Source organism: Toxotes jaculatrix, chromosome 17 (genome assembly GCF_017976425.1).
Source record: "Toxotes jaculatrix isolate fToxJac2 chromosome 17, fToxJac2.pri, whole genome shotgun sequence".
Taxonomy (NCBI): Eukaryota; Metazoa; Chordata; class Actinopteri; family Toxotidae; genus Toxotes; species Toxotes jaculatrix.
In genome coordinates, this window is record NC_054410.1 from 17760714 (window position 1) to 17779135 (window position 18422).

The 18422-nt window shown below is 39.6% G+C and overlaps 2 protein-coding genes across 4 annotated transcripts; both read right to left on the reverse strand.

Annotated features, from left to right (window-relative positions):
* Positions 1 to 331: 331 nt before the first annotated feature.
* On the reverse strand, positions 332 to 4554 carry LOC121197159 (alcohol dehydrogenase 1-like). The gene is made up of 9 exons (XM_041060596.1): positions 4200 to 4554; positions 3210 to 3311; positions 2165 to 2306; positions 1961 to 2048; positions 1448 to 1667; positions 1077 to 1337; positions 845 to 977; positions 566 to 704; positions 332 to 478 (listed from the first exon to the last, which is right to left on the reverse strand). The coding sequence occupies exons 1-9, from the start codon at positions 4215 to 4217 to the stop codon at positions 445 to 447; spliced, it is 1137 nt and encodes a 378-aa protein (XP_040916530.1). The 5' UTR covers positions 4218 to 4554; the 3' UTR covers positions 332 to 444.
* Positions 4555 to 5908: 1354 nt separating this feature from the next.
* On the reverse strand, positions 5909 to 16700 carry LOC121197158 (alcohol dehydrogenase 1-like). Of its 3 annotated transcripts, none has more exons than XM_041060595.1 (9): positions 11160 to 11623; positions 9936 to 10037; positions 8385 to 8526; positions 8175 to 8262; positions 7666 to 7885; positions 7295 to 7555; positions 7063 to 7195; positions 6293 to 6431; positions 5909 to 6201 (listed from the first exon to the last, which is right to left on the reverse strand). In XM_041060595.1, exons 1-9 carry the CDS (start codon positions 11175 to 11177, stop codon positions 6168 to 6170), a joined length of 1137 nt encoding a protein of 378 aa, XP_040916529.1. In that variant the 5' UTR covers positions 11178 to 11623; the 3' UTR covers positions 5909 to 6167. The 3 variants fall into 3 exon arrangements, with proteins under 3 accessions (XP_040916529.1, XP_040916528.1, XP_040916527.1); XM_041060594.1 differs by lacking the exons at positions 6293 to 6431; positions 7063 to 7195; positions 7295 to 7555; ... (3 more) ...; positions 9936 to 10037; positions 11160 to 11623 and adding exons at positions 11771 to 11909; positions 12051 to 12183; positions 12366 to 12626; ... (3 more) ...; positions 15420 to 15521; positions 16561 to 16700 and having other exon boundaries at positions 5918 to 6201; XM_041060593.1 differs by lacking the exons at positions 5909 to 6201; positions 6293 to 6431; positions 7063 to 7195; ... (3 more) ...; positions 8385 to 8526; positions 9936 to 10037 and adding exons at positions 11771 to 11909; positions 12051 to 12183; positions 12366 to 12626; ... (3 more) ...; positions 15420 to 15521; positions 16561 to 16700 and having other exon boundaries at positions 11533 to 11679.
* Between the last annotated feature and the right edge of the window lie 1722 nt (positions 16701 to 18422).

Genomic DNA, 18422 nt, shown 5'->3' on the forward strand with positions numbered 1-18422 from the left:
TGAAGACTTTGCAGGAACTTAATAAAAGGCATTAAGTGGATTTTTATCATTATTAGCATACAAATTATTGATTTTATTTATTATGACCCAAGATGTGTTTTGTGAGTTTGCATTTAGTTTGAATCCAAGTGAACGTTTGTGCCACATTTGAAGAAAGATATTGTGTTCATGAGAATTGGACAGATGGACAAGTGGGCAACCTGAACACAAAATGTTTGGGTAAAAACTGTAAACAGACTGTGTACATAAAGTTTTGTGGACAGCTGAATCTTGTTCCTATGGCATACAGCATAACAAAACCCCAACACAAACAAGGAATTCACAGACCCCATCTGTTTAGAACATTTATTTCTTGTGTATATGATTATTGTGTTAAGCTTCAGTAAATCACAGTTGCAGGTCATTAAATGAAAGCATTAAATGACTGAAAGAAACATGGTGGTCTCATTGTGGAGAAACATTTATAACCGTCCGGATGCTGTGGAGCAAAAACAAAACAGACACTTGTTAATTCTTTGTGTAGCTACTTAGTGAATCATGAATAGTGGAGAAAGTATAAAGATACCATTTGCCATGGTTCATCAGCTCAAAGGCATCATTGACCTGGTCCAACGTCATGTTGTGAGTGATAAACTCATCCAGCTTCACCTTCTTGTCCAGGTAGGCTTTAACCATCTCAGGCACACCATCCTTACCCTTAAAGCCTGAGCCACAGAGGAAAGAAACATAATAAAATATGAACAAATACAGTCTTATCTTTCAAATACTGGTTGACTGAATGCAGAGGGGCCTACAGAAAAGTCAGTCGATAATGATGATCATATTTGTCTGAAAGGCGTCTCACCTCCAAAGATGGAGCCCTTCCATGTGCGTCCAGTCATGAGCTGAATGGGTCGAGCAGCAAAGTCATATGAGTTTGTCCAGCCAACAATCACGCTGACACCCCAGCCTTTAACACAAGACTCCAAGGCACTGCGCTGAGAAAATTAATAATATAGAAAAGAATCTTAAAAACAATCCCCCTTTCTCAGCCAATTTACATTAAATCTTTATGCAAACCTTGCTATCCGCCTCACCATGACTTCCACATTCCCGACACATTCCAGGGAGAAGTCCACTCCTCCATCAGTCATCTCATGCAGCACTTGGCTGATGGGTTTATTGTGATCCTTGGGGTTCACAAAGTCGGTCGCGCCAAACACCTTAGCCTTCTCAAACTTGTCTGGATTGATGTCAACAACAATAATCCTCTTGGCTCCTGCAAACTTGCAGCCCATAACTGCAGCCAAACCCACAGCTCCCAGGCCAAACACAGCACATGTGGATCCTGGTTCCACCTGAAGAGACAAAAACATGGAACTTTAGGCTGGACTCCTTGATGTTCTACTCAGTAATAAACAGCAGTTTTTCCTGACTACTACTACATGTTGAACTATTGCGTACACACCTTAGCAGTATTAACTGCTGCTCCAAATCCTGTGCAGACTCCACAGCCAAGAAGACAGACTTTGTCCAGAGGGGCAGCGGGGTCGATCTTTGCCACAGCCATCTGGTTCATCACAGTGTACTCAGAGAAGGTGCTGGTTCCCACAAACTGCAGCACCTTCTTCCCTTTACAGGTAAACCTGGAGTCTGGTGCTGCCAACACATCATAACCACGAGCAGCCCTGAAAAAAACAATTTGAACAAAATGAAAATAAAGCCTGAAATTAAATTGGTGAATTGTTTCTGTTTCATTAGAGGCTGCAACAAATATATGTTGACCTGATCTATGTGCATGAGAATTGAATTCCAAAATATTCTAAAGACATGTTATCATGTGGTTTTATCAGACAGCACCTAAAATTAAGACATGTTGGAAAAAATGTACCATCAAGAGGTTTTATAACTTTAACAGTGATGAATGAGATTAATGATTTAGAAGGAAGGCATGATGGGCTGGAGGTGAATGCTGACTCACCATCCTTCCACACACTGGTTGGTCTTAGGACTCTTGCAGAAGCGACATTTTCTACATTGGGACAAACACAAAGGGATAACCTTGTCTCCTGAAACATAAAAAAAGAATGTTGCCATGTTAAGAGAATTTTAGTCCACCTGTCAAAATGTTACAACAAATCAAATGTGAGATAAGTGTGTTTCCTTTGGGTGGGCTTCAACTGACCTGGCTGGAATTCAGTAACTCCCGGCCCGACGCTCTCCACAATCCCCGCTCCCTCATGGCCGAGGACTATTGGGAAGCCATCGTCACGCTTACACTCAGAAAGGTGGTGAAGGTCTGTATGGCACACCCCGGTTGCTACAATCTGAATCCAAAACAGTAACCATACAGTGAAAACACTTGAACATTTGGGTATTGTGCTTTTTCTGAAGGTGCATTAGCAGCTAAAGAAGGACATAATATAATAATATGATGTAGGCTTATGAGTGTTTCTACCATCAGACAGACTAACATTCCTATCCCACTAAACTCCTGAAGAGAATGTTGGCTCTTTTCCACATACTTTATCCATATCCTCTGCTTGTGTCCCTGACCAAAATCTGCCTTGAGCCATCGAACTTCAATAATTATAAACCAATTTCTAAATTATCTTTTATTGCTAAAGTCCTTGAAAAGACTGTGTCCTTACAACTCCTGGGTGCCCTGAAAGATGAACCTCATAAAAAGTTTTAGGTTTGAAAGAGAACAACAGCACTGAGACTGCCCTTATTAGGGTAACAAATGAAATCGCAGAGACTGTAGTTAAAAATGAATGCTCTGTCCTCATAGTGTGAGATTTTTCCACAGCTATGGACATTTCCTCTACCATTTCCACCTTAAGGGCATTTTTTAACCGATATAAAAGATCCGATGTTTGCAAACTAACTTTCTTCAACTGAACTTTGACAAAAACGTTTATATTATCAGCTCCGCTCTTGTGCACGAGCAAATCCAGTCACTACTTGGTCTACTGTGCAAATATTTTTCTTCTGTCAGAAACCTTGGTGTGATTTGGTTTAAAATGCTGCAGCCAGACACCACTCTTCCAATTCACACAGGTTATCTTTGTAGCCATTATAGCGTCAAGGTTACATATTAGTTATATTTTTGAGGAAGCCCATATCAGCTACAGTATGGTGTTGTTTTGGTGGCTGCTTGAGTAGGCTCCGTAACTACACCATGACACCTTAATGTACATGAGTGTGTCGTGATAGTGGATATCTCTCACCTTGATGCGGACCTCGTTGGCCTGGGGTGGGGCTACCTCTATTTCCTCAATCACCAGAGGCTTGTTTGGCTCCCAGGCCACTGCTGCCTTGCACTTGATGACCTTGAGGACAATGACACAGCATGAAATTGAGTACCATAAAATTCTAGGACCATAACTGGTGACTGGTGCAGCTAAACTATACTAGTATGAGTTGCCAGAACGGTATTGGTGTGCCAGAATCTTTTCCTGGAACCCTTCATGCATCCACTCAAGGTTTTTTTTGTAATTTCAGGTTCATTAACATCAACATGCTACATCAGCCAGAACTGTGGTATAATGGTCTGGCCACTGAAAAGTTCTCCTACATGCTTGGAAGGGGAGGGGGTAAGGTCATTTTTATTCATTTTTGGCCATTTTTATTCCACTGTGGAACTACAGTGTATTCACTGACTTCTGACGTTATCTTTTTTGGCTTTCTAGCCAGAAAAGATAAGCCTTTCATCACTGCTAATATCAACCGTTGTGTAAAACTGTTTGGAAAAATTCGCAGCCTTTGCCAAGGCAAAACAGGGTGTGCAACATTTCACTGGGGCATAGGGGACAGAGGGAGACAACTGAAATGACTTTACTGCATTAAGTGTGTACGATAAATACATACTTAATGGAGTAAAAATATTTTTAATCTGATTTTAGAGAAATAAACATGCATATGCACAGAGAATTGTCTTTAAACACTTCATTAGAGCACTTAAAGACTCAATAAACATTATTTAAACTTTCAAAGTTGTCAGGTATAAGCTCAAATATATTACACAGTTCAACCAATGAATTAAACATTGCATTCAAAAACAAAATGCATAGAAATTTGAAAACATTTTATGATCACTTAAGAATTTCATAATATTCAAGTAAAATATTCTGATGCAAGCTTTGTCTGTCTATTTGAGAAACTATTTAAAATATCACAGTTGTACTTATGAGTACTCCTATACTGAATTGTGCACCTACCTTACCAGCTGTGGCCATTTTTGCAGAAAAGATTAGTGACAAAAAATGAGAGAGGAGTTGAGAAAGATAAACAAGAGCTACTGTACCAGAGAGTGAGAGGCAAAGAACTTGGAGGTTTAAATACTACTGCAAGAAAAAAGTGGTTATGCAACAATTTAGATGGGCAGGGACTTTGTCACTGGTTATCAACTATAATTCTTCCTCAATTAAATTTGTGCCCAGTCCCGTCCATCCAGACTCATATAATATATGCAGTGAAGACTTTGCAGGAACTTAATAAAAGGCATTAAGTGGATTTTATCATTATTAGCATTTGAATTATTGAGTTATGACCCAAGATGTGTTTTGTGAGTTTGCGTTTGCTTTGACCTTTGACCACCAAATTGGATTCAGTTGACCATTAAATCCAAGTGAACGTTTGTGCCACATTTAAAGAAAGATATTGTGTTCATGAGAATTGGACAGATGGACAAGTGGGCAACCTGAACACACAATGTTTGGGTAAAAACTGTAAAAAACAAACAAAAAAAAAACAAAAAACAAAAACAAAACAAAAAAACTGTACAGAAAAAAAATTCAACCATGTTGTCAGTCACTAATCCTCAAACCTGCCGTGGAAGCTGTATGTAGCTGAGTTGGCTTGTACAAGCAGCAACCCCAACAGATGATGACAATCAGTTTTTATGACCCATAGTTGTGTTTCATCTTCAAAAGTGAAAATGTTCAGTTTGAAAATACAGTTAAGTGTGTAAGCTAAGAAGAAGTACTGGTAAAATCCAGATGGTGCAGTGAAAAACGTGACAAGAACACTTCTGTCACACAAACCAAAGAGTTTAGAGACTGTGTACAGGAAGTTTTGTGAATAACTGAATGTTGTTCCTATGGCATACAACACAACAAAACCCCAACACAAACAAGGAATTCACAGACCCCATCTGTTTAGAGCAGGGGTCGACAACCCACAGCTCTAGAGCCACATGTGGCTCTTTCATCCCTCTGCTGTGGCTCCCTGTGACTTTGGAAAATAAATAATGAGTATTTAATTTAAATGTATTTTTTATTTTAGTTTATTGTTTTTTTTAAAACATAATTCTAAATTTGAAGATTATGGTGATCTTGTAACATTAAAATAAAACGTTTTTAATTTTCGTCACAACCACCAATGCGCGACACCTGGCGACAAAATTTCTTGAGCTTTTCGACCCCCGGTAGGTAAATCCAAGTTTAACAGACGACAGCTTACAGTCCTGATGTGCAGACGCTGTGTGCTGAGGTTCAGGAGCAAAAATCACATTAACCAGGTAAAATAAATATTTTAATTATAGGCTACTATTTTGCAAATATATATTTCACATTGTTAAGTGAAATAGGCCTTTTCTGTTCAGGTTGACGGCTGACTACACGCTCCAGTACACGCCATAAAATGATGACGGAACACAGAAGCAGACGGTATTTTTGGTTCGCTGCAGGTGGATAATTTAAGTATGAATTTTTATTTCATAAATACGAGGAGGACTCAAATAGACATGGAGTATTTTATTTGAAAGTAAGCATCAACCAAGCGTCTTTTTTTCGGAGTTCGAAATGTTTTTGTTACATGCAAAAATAAAATTTTATGTTCTCTGTATCAGTTCACTGATTTCATAAATGCAACACACTATAGTTTTTTATACATAGCATACAGGTTAAAGAAAAAAACGATATATGCAGCATCCTCATTTTAGATGTCAAAGGGTTTTGTGGCTCCAGGTGTTTTCTTTTCTATGGGATATGGTCCAAATGACTCTTTGAGTATTTAAGGTTGCTGACCAATGGTTTAGAGCATTTATTTCTCTCCATAAGGACTTAAACATGTTTAGTTTTTGCTTACATTGCATTGTGTATATGGTTATTGTGTTAAGATTCAGTAAAACACAGTTGCAGGTCATTAAATGAAAGCATTAAATGACTGAAAGAAACATGGTGGTCTCATTGTGGAGAAACATTTATAACCGTCCGGATGCTGTGGAGCAAAAACAAAACAGACACTTGTTAATTCTTTATTTGTGTAGCTACTTAGTGAATCATGAATAGTGGAGAAAGTATAAAGATACCATTTGCCGCGGTTCATCAGCTCAATGGCATCATTGACCTGGTCCAACGTCATGTTGTGAGTGATAAACTCATCCAGCTTCACCTTCTTGTCCAGGTAGGCTTTAACCATCTCAGGCACACCATCCTTACCCTTAAAGCCTGAGCCACAGAGGAAACAAATAGAATAAAATAAGAACAAATATAGTTTTATCTTTCAAATACTGGTTGACTGAATGCAGAGGGGCCAACAGAAAACTCAGTCAATAATGATGATCATACTTGTGTCAGGGAGGAGGCTCGGAAAAGAACTCAAATGCATGACTCCAGAACAGAGGGATAAAAGGCAAAGGCTAGTCTTTAATACAGTGTTGGTACACAGGAAGGCAGTCCAAAAAGTCAGGCAGAGGTATCCAAATCAAGAGGAAAAAGGCAAAACCATAAGAAAAACAAACTAGGTCAAAAAACACACAAGGAGTAACACAAGGAAACAAATGCTGGAACTCTTGACACTACAGACTAAGATGATCTGGGACAGACAAAGGGGCAGGCAAGACTTAAATACACTAGGGGGCGGGAAGAACAATTAAACACAGGTGAAAACTATAAAGGCGGGGCAGGTAATCAGAATTGGAGGGAAAACACCAGAGGGCAGGAAGTGAATCTAGAACTAAACAAACAGGAAAATATTTCAAAATAAGACATGAACCAAACATGAAAGGCAACACAAGGAAATATTCATCAGACCAGGCTTAAGGGCTAGACATGACAATTTGTCTGAAAGGCGTCTCACCTCCAAACTGGCAGCCCTTCCATGTGCGTCCAGTCATGAGCTGAATGGGTCGAGCAGCAAAGTCATGCGAATTTGTCCAGCCAACAATCACGCTGACACCCCAGCCTTTGACACAAGACTCCAAGGCACTGCGCTGAGAAAATTAATAATATAGAAAAGAATCTTAAACACAATCCCCCTTTCTGAGCCAGTTTACATTGAATCTTTATGCAAACCTTGCTATCCGCCTCACCATGACTTCCACATTCCCGACACATTCCAGGGAGAAGTCCACTCCTCCATCAGTCATCTCATGCAGCACTTGGTTGATGGGTTTATTGTGATCCTTGGGGTTCACAAAGTCGGTCGCGCCAAACACCTTAGCCTTCTCAAACTTGTCTGGATTGATGTCAACAACAATAATCCTCTTGGCTCCTGCAAACTTGCAGCCCATGACTGCAGCCAAACCCACAGCTCCCAGGCCAAACACAGCACATGTGGATCCTGGTTCCACCTGAAGAGGCAAAAACATGGAACTTTAGGCTGGACTCCTTGATGTTCTACTCAGTAATAAACAGCAGTTCTCCTTGATTACTACTACATGTTGAACTATCGCATACACACCTTAGCAGTATTAACTGCTGCTCCAAATCCTGTGCAGACCCCGCAGCTAAGAAGAAAGACTTTGTCCAGAGGGGCAGCGGGGTCGATCTTTGCCACGGCCATCTGGTTCATCACAGTGTACTCGGAGAAGGTGCTGGTTCCCATAAACTGCAGCACCTTCTTCCCCTTACAGGTAAACCTGGAGTCTGGTGCTGCCAACACATCATAACCACGAGCAGCCCTGAACAAAGAATTTGAACAAAGTCAAAATAAAGCCTGAAAGTAAACTAGTGAACTGATTCTGTTTCATTAGAGGCTGCAACAAATATTTGTTGACCTGATCTATGTGCCAAAGAACTGAAACCTAAGATATTCTAAAGACATGTTATATGGTATTATCAGACAGTACCTAAAGTTAAGACATGGTGGAAAAAATGTACCATCAAGAGGTTTTATAACTTTAACAGTGATGAATGAGATTAATGATTTAGAAGGAAGGCAAGATGGGCTGGAGGTGAATGCTGACTCACCATCCTTCCACACACTGGTTGGTCTTAGGACTCTTGCAGAAGCGACATTTTCTACATTGGGACAAAAACAAAGGGATAACCTTGTCTCCTGAAACATAAAAAAATAATAATAATGTTGCCGTGTTAAATGAATTTTAGTCCCCCTGTCAAAAAGTTACAACAAATCAAATGTGAGATAAGTTTGTTTCCTTTGGGTGGGCTTCAACTGACCTGGCTGGAATTCAGTAACTCCCGGCCCGATGCTCTCCACAATCCCCGCTCCCTCATGGCCGAGAATTATTGGGAAGCCATCGTTACGCTTACACTCAGAAAGGTGGTGAAGGTCTGTATGGCACACCCCGGTTGCTACAATCTGAATCCAAAACAGTAACCATACACACACACTTGAACATTTGGGTATTGTGCTTTTTCTGAAGGTCCATTAGTAGCTTTCGACTACAAGGGGCATAAAGACATACCATAATATGATGTAGGCTTATGAGTTTTTCTACCAGCAGACAGACCAACATGCCTATCCCACTAAACTCCTGAAGAAAATGTTGGCTCTTTGCCACATACGTTATCCATATCCTCTGTTTGTGTCCCTGACCATTTTAAAACTGCTGATATTCCATCACTCTTAAAAAATCTAGCCTTGAGCCAACAACTTCGACAACTATAACCCAGTTTCTAAATTATGATTTATTACTAAAGTCCTTGAAAAGACTGTGTCCCTACAACTACTGAAAGGTGAACTTTATAAAAAGTTTCAGTCAGGTTTCAAAGAGAACAACAGCACTGAGACTGCCCTTATTTGGGTAACAAATTAAATCGCAAAGACTTTAGTCAAAGATGAATGCTCTGTCCTCATAGTGTTAGATTTTTCCACAGCTATTGATGCCCGTTGACTACAGTATTCTGACAGATAGACCCCAGCACCGCCTCCTCATATTTTAGACAGCCTTGAAATGGTTTGACTCTTATTCTTACTGGAACAGAGGGGGATCTCTATCCATTGTTGAGTGTTTCACATCCACATTTTTCTCATTTCATGTGCTCTGACTTGGTTACATAAATTGCAGGAATGACACTTCATTCCACCTCTATGCAGATGATACACACATGTATATCAGTGAAAAATGACATTTCTTCTACCATTTCCACCTTAAGGGCATTGTTTAACAGATATAAAAGATCGGGTATTTGCAAACTAACTTTCTTCAACTGAACTTTGACAAAAACGTTTATATTATCAGCTCCGCTCTTATGCACGAGCAAATCCAGTCACCACTTGGTCTACTGTGCAAATATTTTTCTTCTGTCAGAAACCAGCCTCATCTTTGAAAACCTTGATATTTTGGAGTTTTACAGATACTGTATCCATCATACATGTGTTAATTTCCTTAGCTGGTATAAATCAGAAACCACTTCACATACTCCAAATTGTTTAAAATGCTGCAGCCAGACTCCCTGCTACTCAAAGCACCAGATGATTAACCTGTTCTTCAAACTGTCTTAATGTTGTGTTCCCTTTCAACAGTCTCTGCTGCCATCAGAAACTTGTTGGAGAAAACACAAGCAGCCAGTCGCTGCTCTTCCAATTCACACAGGTTATCTTTGTAGCCATTATAGCCTCAAGGTTCCATATTAGTTATATTTTTGAGGAAGCCCATATCAGCTACAGTATGGTGTCATTTTGGTGGCTCCTCGAGTAGGCTCTGTAACTACACTATGACACCTTAATGTACATGAGTGTGGGTCGTGATAGTGGATATCTCTCACCTTGATGCGGACCTCATTGGCCTGGGGTGGGGCTACCTCTATTTCCTCAATCACCAGAGGCTTGTTTGGCTCCCAGGCCACTGCTGCCTTGCACTTGATGACCTTGAGGACAATGACACTGCATGAAATTGAGTACCATAAAATTCTAGGACCATAACTGGTGACTGGTGCAGCTAAACTATACTAGGATGAGTTTCTGGAAAGGTATTGGTGTGCCAGAATCTTTTCCTGAAACCCTTCATGCATCCACTCAAGTTCAGTTTTGTAATTTCAGGTTTATTAACATCAACATGCTACATCAGCCAGAACTGTGGTACAATGGTCTGGCCACCGAAAAGTCCTCCTACACCCTTGGAAGGGGAGGGGTAAGGGGCGAGGTATTCGGTTGGTTGCAATCAGCCACCTCACCACACAATGCCACTCAGTGCTACACGCTAGTTATTTTCTCTGTACATTTTTTTCAATTATGTGTAACTATAAGGCCAGCTGCTCCTGGGAAAAAGCAAACATCGCATGACATGCACACAAGTGCAAACATACTTGTGTGCATGCATAATTGCATACTTAGTAAAGGAAGTGGTTTTCTTCATTTCAGGCCATTTATATTCCACTGTGGAACCACAGTGAATTCACTGGCTTCCAACCATTATTTTTTTGGCTTACTAGCTTATCTTTTTTTTTTTTTTGGCTTTCTAGCCAAAAGAGATAAGCCTTTCATCACTGCTAATGTCAACAGTTGTGTAAAACTGTTTGGAAAAATTAACAGCCTTTGCCAAGTCAAAACAGGGTGTGCAACATTTCACTAGGTCATAGGGGACAGAGGGAGACAACTGAAATGACTTTACTGCATTAAGTGTGTACGATAAATACATACTTAATGGAGTAAAAATTATTTGAATCTGATTTTAGGGAAATAAACATGCATATGCACAGAGAATTACCTTTAAACACTTCATTAGAGCACTTAAAGACTCAATAAACATTATTTACACTTCCAGAGTTGTCAGGTATAAGCTCAGGTATATTACACAGTTCAACCAATGAATTAAACATTACATTCAAAAACAAAATGCATAGAAATTTGAAAACATTTTATGATCACTTAAGAATTTCATAATATTCAAGTAAAATATTCTGATGCAAGCTTTGTTTGTTTATTTGAGAAACTATTTAAAATATCACAGTTGTATTTATGAGTACTCCTATACTGAATTGTGCACCTACCTTACCAGCTGTGGCCATTTTTGCAGAGAAGATTAGTGACAAAAAAATGAGAGAGGAGTTGAGAAAGATAAACAAGAGCTACTGTACCAGAGAGTGAGAGGGAAAGAACTTGGAGGTTTAAATACTACTGCAAGAAAAAAGTGGTTATGCAACAATTTAGATGGGCAGGGACTTTGTCACTGGTTATCAACTATAATCCTTCCTCAGTTCAGTTTGTGTCCAGTCCTGTGTAGTGTATTCCGTCATTATTGGCTTATGAATTCTTGAGTTATGACCCAAGATGTGTCTTGTGAGGTCACAGTTAGCTTGACCTTTGACCACCAAATTGAAGTGAACGTTTGTGCCACATTTGAAGAAAGATTCACAGACCCCATCTGTTTAGAGCATTTATTTCTTGTGTATATGATTATTGTGATAAGCTTCAGTAAAACACAGTTGCAGGTCATTAAGTGAAAGCATTAAATGACTGAAAGCAACATGGTGGTCTCATTGTGGAGAAACATTTATGACCGTCCGGATGCTGTGGAGCAAAAACAAAACAGACACTTGTTCATTCTTCATCTATGTTGCCAGCTAGTGAAACATCAGTAGTGGAGAAAGTATAAATCTACCATTCGCCGCGCTTCATCAGTCCGATGGCGTCATTGACCTGGTCCAAAGTCATGTTGTGAGTGATAAACTCATCCAGCTTCACCTTCTTGTCCAGGTAGGCTTTAACCATCTGAGGCACACCATCCTTGCTTTTAAAGCCTGAGTTACAAAATGCACACAAAATAAGAGCACAGAGTCTCATACAGAACAGAACCAGCTAAAGAACTGCAGAACATAAGCATAAAGCCATTCAATTTCTAGGGATTCATTAGTCAGTGGTAATTGTCATATTTGTCTCACCTCCAAACAGGGAGCCCTTCCATGTGCGTCCAGTGATGAGCTGAATGGGTCGAGCAGCAAAGTCATACATGTCTGTCCATCCAACCACCACACTGACACCCCAGCCTTTCACACAAGACTCCAAGGCACTGCGCTAGATGGAGAACAGCACAATGTCATTGGGCTTGTAACTGGACAGGTTCCAACTCACAGACTACCTAAGAGGAATATGGACTTTAATAGTTACACTTCCTGAGAAATAATCCTAGATTCAACGAGCCCCTTCCTGAGCCAGTCTACATCAAGTCTTCATGTAAACCTCTGTTTCCACCTCACCATGATTCCCACGTTGCCGACACATTCCAGGGAGAAGTCCACTCCTCCATCAGTCATCTCATGCAGCACTTGGCTGATGGGTTTATTGTGATCTTTGGGGTTCACAAAGTCGGTCGCACCAAACACCTTGGCCTTCTCAAACTTGTCTGGATTGATGTCAACAGCGATAATCCTCTTGGCTCCTGCAAACTTGCAGCCCATGACTGCAGCCAAACCCACAGCTCCCAGGCCAAACACAGCACATGTGGATCCTGGTTCCACCTGAAGAGACAAAAACATGGAACTTTAGGCTGGACTCCTTGATGTTCTACTCAGTAATAAACAATAGTTCTCCCTGACTACTGTGAACCCACAATCAGCAAGTGTCAAATTTAACCTGAATGCTGTGGAAAGAATCAATTACAGCATGTATTAGCCTTCAACAATACATGCTGAAATGTCTTCAACAATAAGACATACACACCTTAGCAGTATTAACTGCTGCTCCAAATCCTGTGCAGACTCCACAGCCAAGAAGACAGACTTTGTCCAGAGGGGCAGCGGGGTCGATCTTTGCCACAGCGATCTGGTTCATCACAGTGTACTCAGAGAAGGTGCTGGTTCCCATAAACTGCAGCACCTTCTTCCCCTTACAGGTAAACCTGGACTCTGGTGCTGCCATCACATCATGATGATCAGCAGCCCTGAACAGAAAATGTATTAAAATTAAACTTGAGAATAAAATGGTGCTTTGCTTTTATTTTATTAAGGGGAGTCACAAGTAGCAATATGCCAACAAATGTAATGCTCTGAGTCATCAGACACCACCTAAAGTTGTGCTGACATAGTGTGATATGAAACTTGTGGTAACTGAACGTGATTGCACAAACGCTGGTTTAATCACGTCAACCACAACTGCATAAATATTAGTTTAGTACATTTTTATTTAACTGCTCTCTGCTACCTTGTTTGCACATATTCAATGTTAACAGTGTTAAGCTTTAGTTGATATTTTGGTATCAGCTACTCTAGTTAGTAGCTGACTTAACTGATCTGTGTTCTCTAAAGTTATGAGGAATACGCAGAATATGTTGGAATGATTTACTCTCTCTGGATGAACGACATTAAAAGCTCACCATCCTTTTTCACACTGGTTGCTCTTAGGATTCTTACAGAAGCGACATTCTCGACACTGGGAGATGAACAGAGGAATCACTTTGTCTCCTGAAATTCAAAAACAGTGTTGCCAAATTAATTTTAGGCCAATCTGCTAAATAACAAATCAAATGTGTAAAAGTTTGGTTCCTTAAGCTGAACTAAATGGCACAAATGTGCTTTGGTGTAGCCATTGCTACCACTAATCTACAATTCCTACACCGATGCAATTAGACAAATGAAAACTGAGATTGTAAGCTTGAACTGACCTGGCTGAAATTCAGTGACTCCAGGCCCGACGCTCTCTACAATGCCACCTCCCTCATGGCCGAGGACTGCTGGGAAGCCATCTTCATGCATACCCTCAAACAGGTGGTAAAGGTCCGTGTGGCACACCCCGGTTGCCATAATCTGCACAATAGACAACGATCACACAAGCTCATGAAATTTCTGATGCTTGCTTTATTTTAGAGGTGTCCAAACTGTTCCACAAAGGACCATGTGGCTGCAGGTTGTTTTTTCCAACCAATCAAGAGCACACAGTTTGACCAATCAACTGTCTGAAGACTGAGATCAGCTGATTAAATGAGTCAGGTCTGGTGTGCTGCTGCTTGGTCGGAACAAAAACCTGCAGCCACACGGCCCTTTGTGGAACAGTTTGGACACCTCTGCTTTATTTGAACAGCTGGGTATTGTGTTCTCTCTATTGCTGCATTGGCAATCAACAGTTTGGTAAACAATCCCTTAACACCAAGAGCGTCGAGGTTGGTGTCCTTCCAAAACTGGATACACAGATACACTGGCTAGACACAAAAAAGTGTGATTTGTGTAACTGACTGAAAAATTAAGAATTTTGAATGGTACATCTGCCATCTCCTTCACTGCAAACAGCGTATGTGCCGTACAAGAATCATGACATGTTGGCTCTGATTTGGTTCGAACACCTGAGAAAATGTTTTTAGGATTCATCTTCAGCTGATTGTTTTAAATTTTCATGAACTTTTATGCTTATCATTTACAATTTCATATAGTTTCTGACCCAGAAAACCAAAAGAATGAACTAAAAGAAGCTAAAAGCTGCAGAGTACAGGGTTCACTCTCAGTGAGTTTGGTGGTACTAGCAATCCTTTTGCAATATATTGAGATACATGATTAAATATTGATATCAAATATCTCTCTTGTGGATTTTCACTTTTTTGTTCTGCTGTACTTGGGCAAGTATGAAACCTAAGGAGAACCACTGCACATTCAGAAGGCTTTTAATCTGAGCATGTCACGACACAGGATTCCTAGTTAGTAAAGTCCTTTAAACTCCTACCCCTACTTCAAACTACATTTATTCACTGGCCCTTAACCCTGTGAGACCTGAACTATGAAAGAATGGTCAGAAAATTCTAATTTTTCAGATATGAACTCTTTATTTGTCCCTTTGACAAAATGTAAAAAAAAATAATTAAAAAATAAATTCTAAGTATATTTTATATTTTATACACCGATTTTCTGCTCGATATAACTACTAACTGTAATTATAAAACTGAGTAATACAACGTTTTAAGGACAAACTAACTATTCATTTAAAAAATATTGTAAGTGTTTCAAAGAAATTCTCACCATAAACCATGAAATGATCAACTTTCTTGACCCTGAGAAACACAAATGTGTGCTAGTGCGAGGCAGCCATTTTGAAAGAAAGAAAAAACACATGTCAAAACATTTGGAAAGTGAGGAGTGTCCACCAGGAGTCAGTATACAAGCATAAGAGTTCATCTAAAAGGGTTAAATGCAAAGTTTATGCTTGATGGTGATGCAATGAGTCCCAGAAATGTGGGTATCATATATGATACGTACGGGCTCACAGGGTTAAGTGCAGTAGAATATCTGTGTGTGTACATGTGTGTCTTGGTAGTGGATGTTTCTCACCTTGATGCGAATCTCATTGGCCTGGGGCGGGGCTACCTCTATCTCCTCCATCACTAAAGGCTTGTTGGGCCCCCAGGCCACTGCTGCCTTGCATTTGATAACCTAGAGGGGAAGTGACACTAGATGAAATGCAACATAGAATAAAACCTCACAAACTCACATTGCTGGGTGCTGCCCCAGGTAAACTTTACTAGGATGGGTTTCTGGAATAGGTGCAGTTTCCTAAAAACCCATCAAACATCTTCATCTATCTGGCACAAGCTGGAAAATTTAAAGCATCTCTGTATTTTACTATATAGAGTTTAAACAGTGAATAAAATGTTACTATCCTACGATTTCAGGTCAAACAGTCATCAGGTGTCAAACTGACTTAATGCCACCATACATATTTTTATATTACATGTAATTACAGTGTACAGAGCATAGTGACTTCAGTGTCTCTGATACAGCAGCTACCTGTAAAAAAAAAAATGGAAGGCAAGAGTTTAAAGTCCACACAAGTTATTTGGCAAACATACATTTTATTGAGTCAGTATAATTTAATGTAGGATGTGCAAATTTTGCCTCACTGAGTAAATCAGTTGTCACAGATACATGAAGTGGTTTGCCTTCAAGTTTTTTTCTGGTCATTTTGTTTTTATTCCACTGTCCTAATACAGTGAATTCTTGCTTCTAGCTTCCATCGTTATCTCTCTTCAGCCTACTACCCCATCCAGCTTTGCCAGTATTCATAGTTAAGCAAAAAAACTGGATACTTTTGTACTTTGTGCCAGGTCAAAGCAGGACATTCAACATTTCACTGAGGCAGAGGGAACAGAAATATAGAAAAGAGGTTTTAATTCTAAGTTGCTTAAGTTAGTGAAAAAAAAATCATAGATGTGTAAAAAGAATTACATTAAACACTTTATTTACAGCTTTGCCAGGTGCAAGCTTGGTACTGAATTAACATCACATACACAAACATAAAGTGCACTCAAATTTGAAAACATTTACTGATCACTTTTAAAAATCTCATAATATTTAAGTAAAATATGTTAACATGAGATTTGTCACATCATTTATTGTTTTATTACCTACCTGACTATACAATACAATGCTGTGAAACATATCTGAGTACTCCCATAGTGAATTGTGCACTTACCTTACCAGCTGTGCCCATTTTTGCAGAAAAGATTAGTGCCAAAAAATGAGAGAGGAGTTGAGAAATAAGAAAGAGAGCTGCAGGACCAGAGAGTGAGAAGGAAAGAACTTGGACTTGGAGGTATAAATACTGCTGCAAGAAAAAAGCAGTTACGCAAACATTCAGATGGGAAGGGCCTTTGTGTGCCTTAGCTTGTTTGTCATTTGTTATCAATGACTGTAGAATAAAGAAAAAAATCCATCATATTATCATTTCCTGATACTAAAATCTGGACACCAGATAAGTGGAAACAAAAAAGAAGTTGTTCACACTTTAGGGCAGTGGTGGTTAAAAGTGAAAACATACTCTTTAAATCTCGATCACCTGATTCATCAGCCTTGGCAGATCTTGAGGATGTGGACTGGCCCTGGGCTGAGTCAGTGCCTCCTCCAAAATACTTTAACAGTGCTCCTGGGGAAGTTTCATGTAACTTATGAGCATAATAGGGAGTTGGTGTAGAAGGAATACTTTTATTTACTCACATAAATTACTATGCTCTGGAACAAACAATTGCAAACAACACAGGCTACCTCAAACTATAAGTTAACTAAGTTAATTCATTAAGGCAAAAACATATTGCAAGCAAAGGTCACCAAGTTTGTAATTAATGTTAACTTACCTTATGTATTTAACATTTGCTATCAAACGTTATCAAAAATGTTGTTTTGAAGCGTTGTTAGCTTGAATAGTAAGCTATCTAACCCACCAGTTAAAAGAGAAATTTCTCTTGTTTTGAGCTAACGTTAGCTAGCTAATTTGCTATTATAGGCTAACATAGCTGGAACAACATCAACAATAATTAGGGACTGTCCTAATTTGACGAACCCTTTCAAAATCTCATTTACAACAAATGTTACATTACCAAGACATGCAAACATACCTTTATCTTGTCGTTTTTTCTCCTCTTCCTCTCTTCCTCTTTCTTTTTTCTGCCCCTGAAGGGTATGTCCTTTTTTGCGACATTACTAGGCCTTCTACCTGCTAGCTCCTGGATGCGCATTGCGCACTGCACACGTTACTAGCGGAGCTCTGGCATTTTGAGCAGCGAGGCACTATTGAAACTATACTCTGTTATCAAATATTGTTTTTTTTTTTGTACAGGAACGCATTTGATAATATATGAATCATCATCACTCACACATTGAAAAAAATAATTACTTTTTCCTTTTTTTTTTAAGTTAATTGCTCTGTGGGGCCCCCTAGCAGTCACAGGGCCCTAAGTACTTGCTTAGTTTTCTTATGCCTTGGGCCTGCCCTGAAGTGTTAGCTACAGCCCCTTTCACACCAGCAAGTTTGACAGGTCTGCTGAGCTATGACTGGACAATCACTGGCTGAGAGACGGGTTTCGATAAATAGATGAATTAATAATTACTAACTAAGACAAATCTGTCCCCAAAGAGCTGCAGAGTGTTATTCGAGTGCACTGTAACCTTCTTATTGTTGTTTTGCTGTTACGTTTTTCATTGAGTCCTTCATTTATTCATTGTTTCCTGTTTTATTTTGATACTCACCTCTCCTCCCATTTCAGATAGTTGACTTCCTACCCTTTTGTATTTCCTGCCAGTGTGAATTTCTGGTGCGCCCTGATAAATTTCACCTGTCACTCATTATTCTTCTCCTCCCAGTGTATTTAGTCTGTGTTCCTACATGCCAGTTCTTGCTTAAGCATGAAATAAGGCTGGATCATGTTGGCGCACCTCTGCATGAGACGTCCAAACATATAGAAGATCTATAATTGATGCTACAGGCTTAAAAGTAAACTATGCAGGATTTCCCTAAAACCCAACAGATAGACTAATGGAAAAGTAATCCCTGTAAGTCAT